Consider the following 17,720-nt stretch of genomic DNA (forward strand, 5'->3'; position numbering starts at 1 on the left):
ACTATAAATCCCTTTGGGAACCTTTACGAAAGGCTCTCCTTAGGAATATCTTGACAAAATTCTTTTCTTTCCCACACTGGAAGGAAACAGGCCATATGCCAGTTGGCTGCTATGCTCTATCCAAGAGCATGTCAATAGTGAAGCTAAATGTGCCAAGGGAGTTAAGTGTTTTTACACTTAAAGTGACACATTTAATAAATGTGGACTCCTTCGGCTAACAAAAATAAAGTAATAAGAACAGTAATAAAATTGTTGCAAATAATGTACTTGTAATCATCTTCCTAGCACACTTAATATACAGTTTCCTTCTCCTTGGAACTCCAAGCAACAAGACAACTGGCTGGTACGTTTTTCTTTGTCCTCTGCTCATGCCTAGATATCACTATCTTATAATCACTTATGGTAACTCTACACTATAAGAAATTTATGTGATTATTATTACAGATTATACAAGTTTTACTCTCATTATTAAATGGGAGAAAGTTATTTTCTTCAAGTGGCTTTAATTGAAGTAGCTGATGCAGAAAGCATTTGACAATTGTACTATCAATATTTTGATAAAAGTCAGCCCAATTTACCAGTTCAAACCCAAAACAATGTTAATATTGCATCTATTAATGTTTTATTTTACAAATTAAGAGGATGTATTTTTATCTATTTCAATATTTAAATGTAACAGGGGCAAATATCAAATAACCAGAAGTGTTATTATAAGCCTTATGCTATTCTGACATGCCTTATTCACATTACTGAAACAAATATAAACAGAAATTCTGGGGCAATTTGCTCTTTTTGAATTGTCAAAAACTTTTGGCCTTCTGAGATTGCATTTATGCAACCAATTTCACAATTTACTACTAGAACAACAATCGATACATGACTGTATATTTAATACAAAGCCTTTTTTAAAGCTCAATATCAAAGGTTAACAGGAGTTCATGGTAGGAACTATTAACCACAAGGATGTAGCTCATGTGGGTTGGCATTAGGTGTGCATTATGGCATGTACAATTAACTGAACTGTATGGCCAGGATATTGTATCTTTTTTCATGCTGCAGCGTGAATTATACTACCATTTTCAATGTAATAGCAGCAAAGGTGGCCAGAAAAGCCATGGAGAGATATGTCAGGTATACAACTTGCAATATTATAACGGGTATTTCCCACCAATGATTAATATCCAACTAGCTCAGCAGAAAAAAAAGTAGTTTAGTTCAATTAGTATTTAGCACATCGATATTAAATGGCAGTATTATGACAGTGGTGGTTGTTTGCCCAACTAAAAGCTAGTGGAGGCCTACTTTCTATCAAATACATCAATGGATCTAGTTTTACTTCTATTTGAGAGACAAGTGAGAGAAGTAGCTACACAAACTGGGCTCTTTTTTCCTCAACTTCTCCAGTTAAATTGGAACTTCATTTCCAAGAATAGGACCAGGGAATAGAACAGGGAGCTAAGCAAACAGATCTCTGAAGTCTTACTGCCCAACTTCTTGAGTTATCATTGACTTGACTGACATCTCTTATGTAAAAGTTGTATTAGCTTGCATTCAGCAAAATTATCTGGTATTCCTAAATTTTACTAGATCCCTGGACTGTATGTTTTTCTGTATACTCACACACACACACACAACCTCCCCACACAAATTTTAAAGTTCAAATGACGCTACTATTCTACTATTTATGGTATATGTGTATCCTGCACTTACTAGGTTAGACCCTATATAATTTTAGTAATTTATACAAATGTGCAATCAATGGTTTGTCTAGATTTCCAATAACATCTCATATCAAATACATTCTCAAAATACATGACCAAAGTTTTCTAATGTAAAAAATTAGAAAATAGGGTCAGTATACAACCTCAGCACAGTGCATAAGGCCCTTCTTCACTTAAGGCCCTTCCCTGATGCCTACCTGATTGTATTTTCATTTGCTCAGATCTCTTCCACATTCAAAGAGATCTTTTTCAAGTGACTCAAGTTCAAGCATAGATCCCTTTGCTCATTCTGCTCTCTTCTCACAGGAGTCCTTCCTTTTCTCACCATCCAATCCTGCTCACCAGGATAATGAAATAAGATATAAAGCTGTTGATCATTATTAAACCATATGTGGCCAAAAAGATTAAATTTTAAAAGTCGCAAATAGTACTTAAAACTGGTTCTTTTTGGTTAGTATATAATGCCTGAATTATTTTGTATCTGCATTTTAGATTAAAATTATATTATTTCAGTTACGTACAGCACAACTTATTCAAGACTATCCTAGCAATAGTGTAAATCCTGATGTCTAAACATACATTAAAGTGAAGATTATGCAAAAACTTTTAAAAAGTATAAAAGGCATACATATGTGAGGTTACTCACTATTGCAAATCCTTGAAAATGACAATGACTAACAAAATTAACAAAATTTATTTCTATGTGCCTGGTACTGTTCCTCTGCCTTTTACATAATACATGTGTATTATTTTACACAATACATGCTGAGTAGATTGGAGAAAGAATAGACTCAGTAGAATAGCCGATGAGAATTACAGATCAAGCAATTTTCATTGCAAGAGAACTTGCATTTAATAATTTAAGATTTTCACAAGATAATGTACTATATACTTTAAGTGCATTCCACTTATGCTTCTTTCCTTTCCACATACACTCTGAAAATAACTGAATTAGGTAACTTTTCTGGAAAAGGTAGTGTTAAGGTTGTTTGAATTCTGGCTCGGTAAAAGAAAACAATAAAAAGAAGAGTCTGTGATTACACCTGTTACTTTGTTATCGGTTTTAATTCTGAGCTCTTCTAGCCCAAGCAAATGATGGAGAGTAATGTGGTGAGAGCTCGGTGAAGTTACATTAGCACTGTGGCAATGTACGAAGATGTCAAGACACCTTCCCACGTACTAAGCCCCTCACTCAAAGAAGAGCACGCTGGCTTAGGGAAAAAAAAGCTTCAGTCAGGATTCTTGAACTTGGACCCACTGAAATGTCATTCTTTAATATTTAATACAAGGGCCAAATAGTCGTCCACTTAAACACCCCGAGCTTCACTGAAGCCTACCTATTTCACTCTTCAGCGTCCACAGCTAGGTGAAAGAAACATTATCAGAGAGTGGGCAGAAATCTTGAAAGCTATGAATGAGGGAGACGTGTAGCTGATAATGTCGAAAAGGGGGTTTGGGGGGATACTAAATCATAGATGTCTTACGAAAGAAGTGTGAGGAGAGGTTTTAAAAAACGGAAAGTATCTATTCTGTCCCTGTGAAATAGAATGAGGGGGCCAGTGAATTGACCCAGAGTTCAGGAAGAGAAAGAACACAAGCTGAGGAATCAGAACACCTCAGTACAAATCTAATCTGCTACAGTCTGGCTTTAAGCAAATCCCTTCGCCTCCGCAGAGTTCCGTTTCATCATCTGTAAGCCTGGACAATACCCAGCTCCCATCCCCAGCGCGGCTCAATTAAGATAATGGACGCAGAACTCCGAAGGCCAGCACCCAGTGCTCAGGGGGCGCCTAGTGAACGTTGGTTAACTCGCAATTTCATAACCCCAGCTTCCTCTTCCGGCAAGTGGAGCCCCACCACTGGCTCTGGCCAGCGCAGGGCGGCGCGCCGGGTAAACCGCAGAGCGGACTAACCCGAAAACGCGTGGGGCGGCTACTCCGTGAGGAGGCCAGGCCCCGGGTGGGCTGGGGTCCAGGCCTAGCGGGCGAAGAGGAAGGAGAGGGGGCGGATACTGCACCTTCCCCCCCGGCCCCGCCCGGACCGTCCCGACGCGTGCTACGGTGCGGGCCTGCGCCGCTTCATGCCGCGCCGCCTCCACTCCCGACCCGGCTGCAGCGACTTCTTCCGAGACAGCACCAGTGGTAACCCAAGCGGTGAATGCGGCAGTTAAAGGAGGCAGCGGCGGCTCCGGGGGCTCCAGCGGCTCTGGCACTTCCGGTTCCTGGCTACCTGCCCTCGGACCAGCGAAGGCGCAGCGGATCCAAGAAGGGCGCCGCTCCGTGCTGGGTGGGGTCCGTTACGACAGTGCCGTCTAGTGGCCGGAGGAGTTAACGAGGCGCGGGAAGAAGACAGCGTGTATGAGGGACAGAAAGGAACTCTAGAAGCGGGAAAGCGACTTGACTTGCTTGAAGTCATAGGACGAATTGTGGCGCGTCTCTACTTACCCATTTTTTTTTTTTCATTCAACAACTATATATCGAGTGCCAGCTCTGTGCCTGGCAGAGTTATAGGCGCTGAGATTAGAGCTAGGAAGTCAGACAAAAAAATCCTTGTCCCTTCATGGAGATGACAGAGAGGAAAGGGACCAAACCAAAGCCTTGGAGATCTTCTGAGTGTTTTATTGTTATAGTGAAAATAAGCCTGGACTTGGAGACAGAAAACTTGGCTCTACTACTAATCAGTGATCTTCAGTAGATCTCTCAATCTCTCTGAGCCATGGTTTCTTTATCTGTAAAATAGATACACATCACTTAGTTTCAATTAAGGAAAACCATGTGTGTTACTCTAATACCTAAAGATGGAGAAACTGGGGCCCAGGACAGAGAAGTGAGTGACTTGCTATAATCAGAACGAGAGGCAGATCCCTTGACCCATAATTTCTTTCCTACTCCACATCACACATTGGCTGAAAGAGAATAAAGGAGCCTGGGGAGATGACTGGGGAAGTGCTAGGCATAGAACAAAACAGTTGAAAAGCTGGGCCTCCCCTATTTCTACCATTACCAGGAACTATGTGTCAAAGGTGTGTGTCATTAGGATTTATTATAATAGCACTAATAAAAGATCCATTTGAGCATGGTGTTGCACTCCTCAGTATGTAATTATTCATGCAGGTTAAATGAGCCTTTCCTAGGCTTTTTTGAATTGTTCCCCTAAAAGAAAGGTACAGTCATTTTTGCTGGGACTCCTCTATGTATTTTCTGCACATAACCTGAAAGTATATTTTAAGACTTTGAGTGCACATGCACATCCTAACAAAATACACTGAAATATCTTGCACTTCATTTCATTCACCCAAGAAGTGTTTACTGAATCTCTGCCATGTGCCTGTCACTGTTCTAGGCACTGGGGTACAGTAGTGACTAAAGCAGTCAAAACCTCTGTCTTTGTGTAGTTTACATTCTAATAAGGGGAAGAAGACCTCCCAAAAAGTAAACAAAAAATATAAAGTTTTATGGATTTAAAAAAACAAGCCCAAAGGAGGTAAAGGACTTGCTTAAGATACATGACTAATTTTTTACAGGAAAAAACTACCATTTATTGAGCATTTATTATGTGCTGTGTAATTTAAAAACATTATAATAATTTCATTTAATTTTCACCACATCTTTATGAGATAGTGAATAGTTATTTCAGAGAAGAGCAAATTGAGCCTCAGAGAGGGGAAATCTCATAACTAAAAAGAGCCACGATATAATTCCAAAGCAACAGTTTACATGTCACTTGGCTAATTTTAGATTGCACTAGATTTGAATTAAGATTTCTTGGTTTTCAGTCTCATTTTCTTTTTCTTTATGGTAGGCTTAAAAAGCATCAAACACTGAGAAAGCTGGAGCAGAACATCTCTACTATGCACCCTGGCAACCCTGCATGTATCCACGTAGGCCTCATAGACAAAAGCTTGAACTGAAGCATATTTGAGTCTTAGCAGAATGCCTTGTGATCTTTCCAGAACAGGAGAGGATAGGAGGCTTATCAGGACCACAATTAATCAGTAACACATATTAATATCTTTCTGGATTTATAGAATGACCGACATCAAAGGAAGAGAAAACTCTGGGAACCCTGGCATGCCCAAAGCCTTGTTGGATAGCAATACATGCATCGCCTCCACCAAACAACAAGCATCATTTTTTCAGTTTGAATTTAGAGTAAACACAACTTTCTGACATCATTAAAGAACTATCCATCAATAATTCCACTATTCTAACAAACTTTTTTGTTTTGCATATGTATTTGACATATGTAGCAGGAGGAATAGTTTCAAGCCACACACAGATGTGTACATTTAATTTCCTTAGTTTTTCTATAATTCAATATAACCTATATATGACCAATATTGTTTAATAGTAAAATGTGTAATCAATTAATTCCAGGCAAACCCAGTTATTCAATTAAGAATCCTGGTGGAGGGGATGATAGCCAGTCCCTAGTCTATAACATGAGCTGCTAAGATGTCCCAGCTGTTCTGGTTTGAATAGTGTCTTTCCAAAATCCATTTCTACCCAGAACCTCAAATGAAACTTTATTTGGAAAAGGGTCTTTGCAGATGTAATTAGTTAAGATGAGATCATATTAGAGTGATCCCAAGATCTAATGACCAGTGTCCTCTTAAGAAAGCCATGTGAAGACACAGGGACACAGTCACACAGAGAATGCCATGTGACAACAGAAGCAGAGATTGGACTTATTCTAGTACAAGTCAAAGGACACCAAGGATTGCCAGCAACCACCAGAATCTAGTAAGAGGCAGGAGTCTTGAGAGCATGACCTGCCAACACTTTGAGTTTGGACTTCTAGCCTCCAGAACTGTGAGAGAATAAATTTGTTTTAAGCCACCTGGTTTGTGGTACTTTGTTATGGCAGCCATGGAAAACAAATATGCCAGCTTATCTTCAAGTGTGATCTTTCTCCTCCTGATGCACCCGATTAAATATCTGTTAGCCATAAGTATCCAGTTGTCAGTTCACACTTTCTGTTCCTGGAATCCACAACACACCCAGGAAGCTTCAGGCCCTTTCTCGTCAGCTCTCAACCTCCATCTCCACTCACTACTGTTACACGAAGGCACTGATTCTCTATGGTCTTGCACTAATGCCTGGGCATGAGCACAGGTCTTTTCTCTCCCTTGATCCCTAAACCTGTCATGGGTGTGGGGGATCTACTATCCCTCCAGCTTTGGAGAAGCCTGTAAAGGGAGGTGAGGTCAAGACTCAGGCTCCTTCTCATGGGTACTATCTCACCTCCATTTTGACTCTCTCTTCCCTCCTCTACTTGGATAATTTTTATTCAGTATGTATATTCCAAACGTTTCCTGTCTTACATGTGCAGCTGGGCTTAAAAGAGAAGAATTTGATTTCTCTGTTCTCTGTTCCTACCATTACAACTCCCAGAAGCCAATGGTTGCTTCACGCTAGCTCCTTAAATTGGAAAAGATCAAGGGTTGTAAAGGGGGAAAACAAAAACACAAGTTACTTTGCAGTATCTTACCCAGTATGTAAAGTTATAATAGAAACTTTTGTCATTTTTATCATAAGTAATTTTAATAATGCTACTTTATAATTCACCATGTTGCACTGCTGTACAGTTTTTCCATTGAGTCATTTGGTCATTCTCCTTGTGTAATTTCTAGTGTTTTATCATGTAATACCATGAACATCTTCATATATACATCTTCCTTGCTTGAAATTATTTTCTTAGAATAAAATCCCCAAAGGGAAATTACTAGGCCCATCAGCATAAACATCTGTTTTTCTTGCTACATATTGCAAAATTACTTTCCAAAACGATTGCACAAATTCATTTTGCCCTTAGCTATATTCAGTATCGTGTGCCAATTTCACTACAACTTTTTTAGTGCTGGGCATTATCATCCATAAATAAATTTTAAGCATCTAGTTTCTGAAACATATTGTGCTAGATGCTACAGGATATCAAAAGGAGGCAATCTGTGTTCTAGGGAGATTAAGGAAACAGATCATAAGCATATAATGCACACTTTAATAGTGGTTGACTACAGGATATGGTGGGCTGGAGTTTGTTTTTCCACTTCTTCCAATTTTGGCCTTTTTGGGGGACATAGTACAAACCAAGATGCATTAATAAAAAAGGGACTTTTCCCCTGATTTTTTTTCATATTTGTTTTTGAATATCATGATTCGAAATTCTTGAATTATAAAAGGATAGATAGTAAAAAATGTTCTTCCCTCCTAGTCCTTCAGTCACTCAATTTCCTCATCCACAAAAAACTGATGTTATTTGTTACTTCTTGTATATATACTTTCCAGTAATTTTTTGATATCTAAACTATATATATACATATATATGTATGTGTGTGTGTATATATATATGTGTGTGTGTATATATATATATATATAGAGAGAGAGAGAGAGAGAGATTATTCCTCCTATTACTCTATTATTTTTACACAAATGATAGACTACTTAACAACTGCCTGCACTTCCATGCGGACAGACCAGAGGGCCAAGTTATCAGGTAGGGCAGACTGAAAGGAGTGAAAGGGCCTGTCTCCGCAAGCCTGAGAGGCAAACATAGAAGCACAAGCTTCTGAACTGTGGCTTGACAGGGTGTGGATGACTGACTGCAATTCTTACCCACCTGGCATAGTTAAAAGATGGATCTGAACTAGTTGCACAGGATTCCCAAGTAGATGACCGGGTTGATCCCGTCAGTCTCCCTCTCTACTCTCACATTTGTACTGTACAGGTAGAGAAGCTGATAACGGTGGAAAATTTTCCAGTAAGCCAGCATTAAGGATTTACTTCTGATTCTGTTAACTGGGGTATGGTAATCTGCTCAAAGATATGCTAACAGCCAACTTCTGCTTCTGTAGTCTGCTTGCTTGTTCTAGACTTTATAAACTGCCTCTTTTGGGAGCTCGGGGCTGATTCTCTAGTGGGGAGAATCAGTTGCAGGCCGGCTAATAAAGGCTCACAATTCATCTCAATTGGCTCTGAGGGTCTTAAATTTGATCACACCACAACAAAATCTAATTTTGGTTAAGGGTATCTGGCTGGGTTTTTATGCACGAGACACAAAAGAGTCAAATTCTATAGCTCATTTTTGAAAACTTCTTCCAGGTGTTAAGGGTGGAAAATCTTCAAAGTGAGCCAACTCGCTAAGTCAGCTACAGGGAAGAAGTATCTTTAGATACCAGAAGTTGTCCTACTTGCTTGGGTGTGAGTTTAGGAAATGTATTGTATAGGGTATGAAGATGGCCAGTGTCTGCTTCTGTAATCTGCTCACTTATTAACCGGAGTGTAGTACGAGGTGATGTATTTGTATTGCATTGATGGTCGCCTTCTGCTTTCTGTAAACTGTTTACTTGTTTAATGTAGTTTTGGGCTTTGTGAGCTGTCTCTTTTGAAATTTTAAGAGTGACAACTTCCCAGTTAATCAGTAACAAGGAGGTGATTCCTTGAGGCACCAAAGTCCAAGGAAGAGGCACAACATTCCAAAATACAGATAACAAGACTGTCTACCAGGCTATATTTGATCTAGTAATTCCCCAGATACATTTATCTTTATAAAGGACATTAACGGTTAACTTCTGCTTTCTGTAATTTCCTTACTCTCTCTTTGTTCTAAGATGTAGTCCGAGGCTTTATAAAACTGCCTCAAACAAAGACCCGGGGCTGATCTCCTCTAACCCTGTGTGGTAGAGTCAGTGGCCAGCCGGCTGGCTAATAAAGGCTCATAATTAATCTCAATTGGCTCCGTGGGTCTTAAATTTGATTGCACCACAACACAGGATTAGAAGATTCTGCAAAAAGGTGTGCAAAGAGAATACTATCTCTTGCCAAAGGCAGGGAAGCAGCTTGAAGCACTGAGTATGTGCTTCCTCAACAGCAAACATCAGCAAAATGCAACCTATGGCAGAGAAGGGAGAGATGGCCCTGGGCCAAATGGGCCTGAGAAGGCAGCTGTTCAGAAGGTAGGTCACAAAGACTGTGATTACTTTGCATTTTCATTTGATTAGTGTTATAAAAACTTTGTCCTACCTACTTTAGGAAGTTCCTTTTGGCTCTGCTTTTCAATTCCCTCAGTCATCTTTTAGTTTTGTAATTTACCTGGATGCTACTCTTTCTTCCTTCCATTTCAATTTTTTTTCTTATTGTATTTCCCTTGAAGAGAGGGATCCACAATAGCTGGCCTTTTTGCAGGAAAATTTAGAAATAACTGATAGAACATTGGAAGGGACTAAGCCTAACTCTCTTATTTGATATAGATATGGAAACTCAGGCCCAGAAGTCATCCAGTAGGTTGAACGAGATTGGATAGGTCCCTTTCTACCGAACCTTTCTTATGGAGCATCTGAGGCAAAAAGGCAAGATTTAATCTCCTTGCTTATCAATAGCTTTCACCTTGTGTAGAGGTCAATTGATAAGCCTCAGATTCAATATGCTGGAATAAAATTAGTTTATTTTTTGTAACACCCACCAGCATGACTGAAATTTTAAAAATGAAAATACCAAGGCTATAGAGCTAACAGAACTTTCAAACTTTGGTTATGGGAGTGCAAATTGATCAAAAAACTTGTAAAACTGTTTAGCAATATCTAATAAAGCTCAACATATACGTATCCTATTACCTACCAATTTCACTCCTATGTAGTTATCCAAGATAATTAAGCACATATATCCATCAAAAGGCCAGTACATAAATGTTCATTGCAGCTTTATTTATAATAGCTAAAAACTGGAAACAACGTATATTTTCATCATCAGGAGAATGGATAAATAATTTGTGGTATATTTGTACAATGAAATACTACACCACAAAAACAAAAACCAAAAATGAATGAACTACTGACTCACAACTACATAGGTAAATCTGAAATACATTATGTTGAATGAAAGAAGTCAGACACGAAAAGGTACATACTGTAGTCCATTTATATGATATTAAAGAACAGATGAAAACTACTCTATGGTGATAGGAGTCAGGATAGTAATTATTGGGGGAAAGGGATGGGAAGCATAGGTAGACCAACAGGAGAGAATCTCTGGGATGCTGGAAATGTTCCAGATCTTGATCTGGGTGGTAATTCATTATTACAAAGATATAAATGTATATAAAAATTTGGTTTAAGTTGAACTTTTAAAATTTGCCCTTTTCCTATATGCAATTTATATTTCAATTTTTAAAAAGTACCCTTTATTTTATCTGTAATGTAGTAAAAACAATGCAATAAAAATACTTTCATCATTTCAAAAATATTTTATTTTTATAATTGAATTTTATTAAGTTTACTGCTTTCCTTATCTCACACCTGGCAGACTGTATCAGCCTCCAACTGGAATGCCTACTACCAGTTCTTCCTCACTGATAGGTTGCCCTGTCCCACACATATTCGATTTTGCTGATCTCCAGTTTATAAATTCCCTTGGCACATACGTGTCTGTGCAAACACCTCACTGAAGTAAAGACTTCCCTAATACACCTCCTACCTGCTTTTCCAAATACGGGGCAACCTTAATCCTCTATGCCCTTAACCCCTAGCAGGCAGAACCTCTCACATCTCTGAGCTAAATGTTTCCTGAGAGCTGGCATCATTTCTCTTTCATCTCTGTATTTTTGTGCTTAGTGCTTTGGTAAATAAACCAGTGCTAACAGAACCGATAGTATAAATTCCATTTTTGTCCCAGACTTCTGGTTTTCATAGTGACGTTGCTTTCTCACTGTGGAAGACTTGAGGATGAAAGTGGACATAGATGAGATGGTTTAAATTAGACATAAATTAGTGTTTTCTCTAGTTTGGGTTTCCTATTTTAAGAGAGAAATCTCCTGCTCTATTTACTAGAATAGCCACTAATACGTGGCCATTTAAGTTAACTGGAAGTATATAAAATAAAAAAAAAATTCAGTTTCTCAGTCTCATTAGCCACATTTCAAGTTCTAGGAAGCTGCATGTGACTACATTATTGGACAACTCAGAATGGAATATTTCCATCAGTGCATAAAGTTCTGTGGGATAGCGCTATAAATCTCTGGCCTTTACACTTAACTCTCCCCTTTGAGAACACTTTTCCAGCCTCTTCTCACACTGCTTCCCTTACAACCGTCATCATCCTTATTGTGTCTGCAATTACTTAAGTCTTTGAACAGACTGAGGGTTCCAGGTCGGCAAGACCTGTGTCTTATTGCTGTAGCTTGTGTTTAGCTTTGAGGCCCAAGCACACAGTAGGCGCTCAGTAAATGTTGCATTAATGAGTGATAGAATGGGAGGGACTTTCCAGATACTCCAGTCCCAAACCAGTTGCCCAAGCTGCCTGGTTTTTTATGAGTCTCCTGCGTTTCTTGTTTTTAAGCTTATTTGTAAGCACCGCCCTAAAGAGAGAGGAGCGCGTTGTGCCTGATGGCAGCTCGGAACGCTGCCACAGCCAGCGGTGGCTGGCCGCGCTCCTGGGTCCGCTTCTTACTTCTCCCCTACTTTGTCTCCGCCCAGCTCGCGCAAAGACCTCCCCCTCCCGCTCTTCACTGCGCAGCGGCAGCACGCAAGGGGGACATTCTGAGGCTGCAGGCGCTCAGAAGCGTGGCGAGTTGCGGCCTGCGTTCACTTGGCTCCAGCGGCGCACCACCCTAGGCAGCAAGGCGTAGCGAGTAGAGTCTCCCCGCGCCCTGGGCAGTGAGGCCATGGAGAATCAGGTGCTGACACCGCATGTCTACTGGGCTCAGCGACATCGCGAGCTATATCTGCGCGTGGAGCTGAGTGATGTGCAGGTAAAGGCCGTGACGCGCGCGGGGCCTTGGCTTCCGGGACTCACCAGGAACCACCTGGACCCACCCGGACCCACCCAGACTCCCTGACCCTTTGTCCCATTGCGCCCAGGAGACCCTGCAGTGCACCAACAGGGTGGGGGCTGGCCCTTGTCGAGACACACCTGCAGACCCAGGCCTGGCGCACGACCCCTTGAGGGCAGCAGGTCCCTTCGGGTGCTGCGTGGGTCCCGTGCGGACCTCGAAGGTTGTCTTGGGCCTTCTCTTTGTTCGCAGCCTGAGGCCTGATGGAGCCAGAGCCTGGCCCTGAAGGCCTGCGGTCAATGTTCGGGTTTGTAGAGGCTCTCGAGCATGTGGGACGAGCTCGTCAGGTTAAGGATGCAGTGCGACAGTGGCTTGCTGGGCCGTGGCTGGAAGTCCAGCACTGGCCTGAACGGTCTAACCAGTCCCTTCGGACTTTCACGAGGCCCGCCAATGCCTGACGGGACACACCCACTTCCCAACCATTCAGTGATGGAAATCATTCTTGTTAATTTTAAAGCCCAGAAGATCTTGAAGAAGTGAATTTTACCCCGTGTTCTGAAGGCTGTGAGCTCAGGTTTGCTGAGTTGTATAGAGAATTTAAAAAATATCTTTAGTTACATTGAGCATTTATGTTTTATCTCATTGACCCACTATGTGAACAAGCTGAGCCTCCTAAATGGTGGAGATCTCAGGACCTGAGTACCTCCATGTTTCTGTCGTAACTATCCAGAATTCCAGTCTTTGAGGAACTGGAGTTTCAGTCTGAAATGTTCTTTCTACAGTCATCTTTACTCCTTACTCTCCTTGACGTCTATGGTATTTTGTAACCTTTCCTCAACTTAACTCTGAGTTTGTTTGGATATCAGCTCTTCTGGGGCATGTTGTCTGGCAGAATGTAGGTAGGTACTTGCTCTTTGATTGTGGACTTCAATTTGTTGAATTTAATTTTTACATTGCGTAGTGTTTCATTTAATATGTTAGACCAGGCTGAATTATACTTTTGCCTAAGAGGATGAATAGATGTTCTCTGTTGGCTCTCTTCTGCTCAAAGGTGTTTTAATAAAAAAAGGAAAAAAACAAAGGGGATCAGTCTTTGTCTAGAGAGGGTTTTTCTAGCAATCAATAAAAGAAGTTCAGAATATATGTCATGACAGTTTCTTTAAGTATTTAGTTAAGCATTATGTAGACCAATTAAATAAACTCAGGCCTTGCCCTCTGGACGTCTATCATGGTAATAAGGATGTAGTATTTTGGGATACTTTTGAAGTTGCAAACAGAAAAGGTATTTTTAGGGGGAAGAAAGGTGGTGGTGGTGGTGGAAAGCAGTGGAAATTAGTTGGACAAATGAAAAAATACATCATACTTACATTTCCTAAAAGATCTAAACCTTTTAAGTTAAGAAATATGAACACATATGTTAATCATATTTGGTATATTTAAAAATATGAAGGTATATGTTTGAGATACAGTTAAAATAAATGTAAATATGGAGGAAAACTTGAAATTATTTTGGAGAGAGAAATCTTTTAAAAAATTTTTTGGGAAAAATAATTTTTTTTCTTCCAATTGAATTTTTGGTTTATCTGTGATTTCCTTTGTGTAATTCTGAGGCACCTATTTTAGCTACCATTAGTTTAAAAGCAACATGTTAATACCATTCACGAAAGAAATGCTCTACCGCATGTGAGATGCTACAGATTTACAAAGCTGAATCAGACAGATTTGGTTTTCCAAGGACATACTATCTAGAAGGAAGCATATTATTTGCAAACAAAAAGTTTTGTGCATGAGTGTTATGCCCCGACTCGTATCTCCACGAACCACCAAGAAGCCGACACCGATGCAAGAGCAAGAGGGAGTTTATTTCAGACTTGAGTCCGTACTGCACTCTGCACACCAACACAGCAGTGAGTAGGAGGGGGTCCCGAACATGGGGCTTCAGGGGTATTTGAAGGGAAAAATCGTAAGCATGGGGAGCGATGTCTTGGCGTTACAGGATTGGTACAACGAGCTTGTCGCTTCGCAGGATTGGCTGGGTGATGGTGCCAAGGAACAAGGCGGGGAATTTGGAGAGTTACTTTCCATAGTTGCTCTGATCCGCTGAGTCTAGGGTGGGGTGATCAGCTTGCTATCTACGGCTTTTCCGGGAACTGGCCTGTGCTTAAAATGGAGTCTTATACCTAAGATGGAGTCACTTTGGTTCTTCATGAGTATTTTCATTTGTAAAATTGGGGTTGACTATTGAATCAGTTTCCTGGTGTTAAAGGAATTTGTTACTTTTGTTTAGTTAGAAATGACTTTTCAGAAATAAGGTGATATTCTTGTTAAACTGAGATTGGGAGTACTTTGCAGAGAGAGGCATAGACTTTTAGTTTGACTTGTACTGTGTCGATGCCCTATAGACAAAGACAGCCAGGAACAAAACACTAATTAAAAAGTTGAGTCTATTACCCTTTCAGCAAGAGAGAGCATAACCCATGGGGAAATGTGGGGTGTCTTAAGAGGGTGTTAGAAAGAACTGATTATAAGATTTGGACTTTGATGATTGGGGGATGGTCTAAGGAAACAGGGATTCACTTTAGATGCTGTCATAAAATGCGGGCAATTTTATGATTGGGCATCTGACTAAATCTTGTCTATAGGGAAGAGAGACATAGCTCAAGAATAAAACAGTATGTAATTGGTAGGGAAGTAGCTGTCACTTATTTTGACAAAGAGAGGAATGGTGTCTGGTATTTTGTGGATAGTATAGTGGCCATGTTTTTGTCTGTGCTTACACAAAATTATGAAATGGCCTTAGTCTCCTTTTGTCAAGGTCCCAGAATAACCTTGACTGGCTGGTTTTCTGTGAGATTGTTTATGTGCAATAGAAGAATAACATGCCCTAGCTGTGATTGCCAAGCTGGCTTCTGAATGTTAGGGACTGCTTTTTCTTAAATTTCTTAATTAATTGCTTTATGCAGGTTCTGTGAAACTGTTGATTCTGGCTCAGGATGAAGCAATTCATTTATTTGTTCAATGAAAACCATTTGTGGAATACCTACTTTTGTCTCTCATTAAGTGAGGTGCTGGGTTTCTGGACAGCTCTCGTGCCCCCTGTTTTTTTTTTTAGCATGTCCCCACAGCTATGCGTGAGTGAATTTTAGTGTTGAATTCTTGTTTGGGGGCATCAACTCTGCTTCCCTCCCTTCCTGAGATACAGGGAACCCTGGGTCTTCAAATCTCTATTTTATCTTCAGAGCTGCAGGGCTAGTGGCTGATGAGAAACCACTCATTACTGATGAGGAGTGGTGCACAGTAGACTTCAACAAAGACATTATCTGTGTTTGAGGTGAACAGTAGCACAAAGGCTAGCTGGAGTCCCTAGGGGCTAGGACAGGTTTACTTTTGGTAAGAGTTTATTTTCAAGATAAGCATAAAGGACAGTTTTGTGCAAACAACTATAGTTGTTAAAGACTTTGTTCCTTTATCAAGGCTTTTGTTTGTTTGTTTTAGTTGTGTGCAGACAAAGTGCATAGCTCTGTTTGGGAGCCATTTAAAAGATATTGTTCCTGTCTTTACCTCATAGAGAGTCTGGTGGAAAGACTGGTAACTAAAGAAGAGATTGGTTCTCTGCTCTTCTACTATCTGGTGGCCATGGATAATTCACTTAACTTTTATGAGTTTTAGTCTCTTCATCCAAATATATGTGAATACTAACACTTAATTCACAGAATTGTTTTGAGGTTTGAATTGCATAATCAACGAGTTTGAAAGTGCTTTATGAATTCTAGTGTGCTATTCAAGTGTAAGGGATTATTATTGTGGTATTAAAATTTAAATGAGAGAAACACACAGCAATAGAACAGCATAGAATCTATTAGCAGACTTATTCATATAACATTGGTGGCTTTACAAATTAATAGGAGAAAGGATGAACCAGTCAAGAAATTCTGTTGGGACAGTTGGTAGTCAAATGGCAAGAAAGGTAAGATAAGATCTTGCCTGTGTCATAGACAAAAGTCAATTCCTGGTGGGTTAATGACCTAAACACAGAACTACTAAAAGAAAATATAGGCGACTGTCTTTATGGTTTTGGAAAAAGAAAGACTGCATTTAACAAGACATACATGTCATAAACCCAAGAGAAAGATTGACAAATTCAAGACAAGCTTGAAGTAGATACTGTGGTACATATCACTGACAAATGACTAACATCTTGGATATGTAAAGAACAACTACTGATCAATAAGAAAAAAATATTACTCAATAGAAAAAAGGGTAGATAATATAGGCAGTTTAGAGTAAAAGGAAGTAAGAATGGCCAACAGACCTGAAAAGATGCTTGACCTCACTAATAATCAGGGACATGTAAATTAAAATGATAGGATACTTTTCTAACATTGGATTGTGAAAAATGGAAAGCCTGACATTACCAACTGTTGGCAAGGATGTTCAGTGATGGGACATTTTTATGTAGTTGGGAGTATTAATTGGTACAACTGGTTTGGAGAACAGTTTGACACTATCCAGCCAAGATGAAGATGTGCATATACTTATGACTTAGAAGTACAACAGCTAAAATAGACGAAACAGAACCACCTGTATCTAGAAAGCTAAAGCCCACAAAGGTACTCTGGCATTTATTTTTTCAAGCAATCAATACCTTTTTATAAGTTTTGATGCTGGTACTTTCTTGATCTTACCAGAGGTTTACAAATGTTTCCAAACAAGAACCAGGACTTATACACCTTCCTCAAATGTCCTCTAAGTGGTTTATTGACTAACATATTGAATTACAATTTTCTAGTCATGCCATTTGGGATAGTATCTAAGTTCATAGATGCTCAGGCAAGTGACAACCATGTATTGGTTGCTGCTTTGCTAAAACAGTTGTAAGCTGCTGCTATAAATTGTAATAGATATTCTGATTTTAGAGATATTAAATGTGAAAAAATGAGCATTTAGAATGAAATATAGCAAATTTTGGAATTGTAAGTTAATAAGTTATAGTATTTAAACACCTGAGATAGGGTGAGATCACCCAAGAAGAGCGTATAGGTAGAGGTTACCAATTCAAATGCCCAAAATATGGTGTAGTGATTAGGAGCCAGGCAATCATTTGCCTTGGTTTGAATCTTGCTTTTTCCATTGCTGATTTTGTAATCTCAAGTTCCATAACCTCTGTAAGCCTCAGTTTCCTCATCTGTAAAATCGGTATAATAGTAGCTATTTTGTAGGGTGGTGAGTGTGTGT

The 17,720-nt window shown here is 39.8% G+C and overlaps 2 protein-coding genes across 6 annotated transcripts in view; one reads left to right on the top strand and one right to left on the bottom strand.

Annotated features, from left to right (window-relative positions):
• DPP8 (dipeptidyl peptidase 8) overlaps positions 1-3,941 on the bottom strand; it is a 50,736-nt gene extending 46,795 nt beyond the window's left edge. Inside the window, exons 1-2 of one of the 5 annotated variants that reach the window (XM_036238820.1) lie at positions 3,739-3,941; positions 1,919-2,055 (exon numbers count right to left, since the gene is read on the bottom strand). In XM_036238820.1, the coding sequence (XP_036094713.1) occupies positions 1,919-1,955 (37 nt within the window). In that variant the 5' untranslated portion in view covers positions 1,956-2,055; positions 3,739-3,941. Of the gene's footprint in view, positions 1-1,918; positions 3,603-3,634 lie in introns of those variants that run through there. The other 4 variants (XR_004956246.1, XM_016141030.2, XM_016141031.2 and 1 more) reach the window with 4 other exon arrangements.
• An 8,281-nt stretch (positions 3,942-12,222) lies between these two features.
• HACD3 (3-hydroxyacyl-CoA dehydratase 3) overlaps positions 12,223-17,720 on the top strand; it is a 33,804-nt gene continuing 28,306 nt past the window's right edge. Inside the window, exon 1 of the mRNA XM_016141028.2 lies at positions 12,223-12,464. Coding sequence (XP_015996514.1) covers positions 12,378-12,464 — 87 coding nt within the window. The 5' untranslated portion in view covers positions 12,223-12,377. The remainder of the gene's footprint in view (positions 12,465-17,720) is intronic.

The sequence above is a fragment of the Rousettus aegyptiacus genome, unplaced genomic scaffold (assembly GCF_014176215.1).
Source record: "Rousettus aegyptiacus isolate mRouAeg1 unplaced genomic scaffold, mRouAeg1.p scaffold_m13_p_3, whole genome shotgun sequence".
NCBI classification, from domain to species: domain Eukaryota; kingdom Metazoa; phylum Chordata; class Mammalia; order Chiroptera; family Pteropodidae; genus Rousettus; species Rousettus aegyptiacus.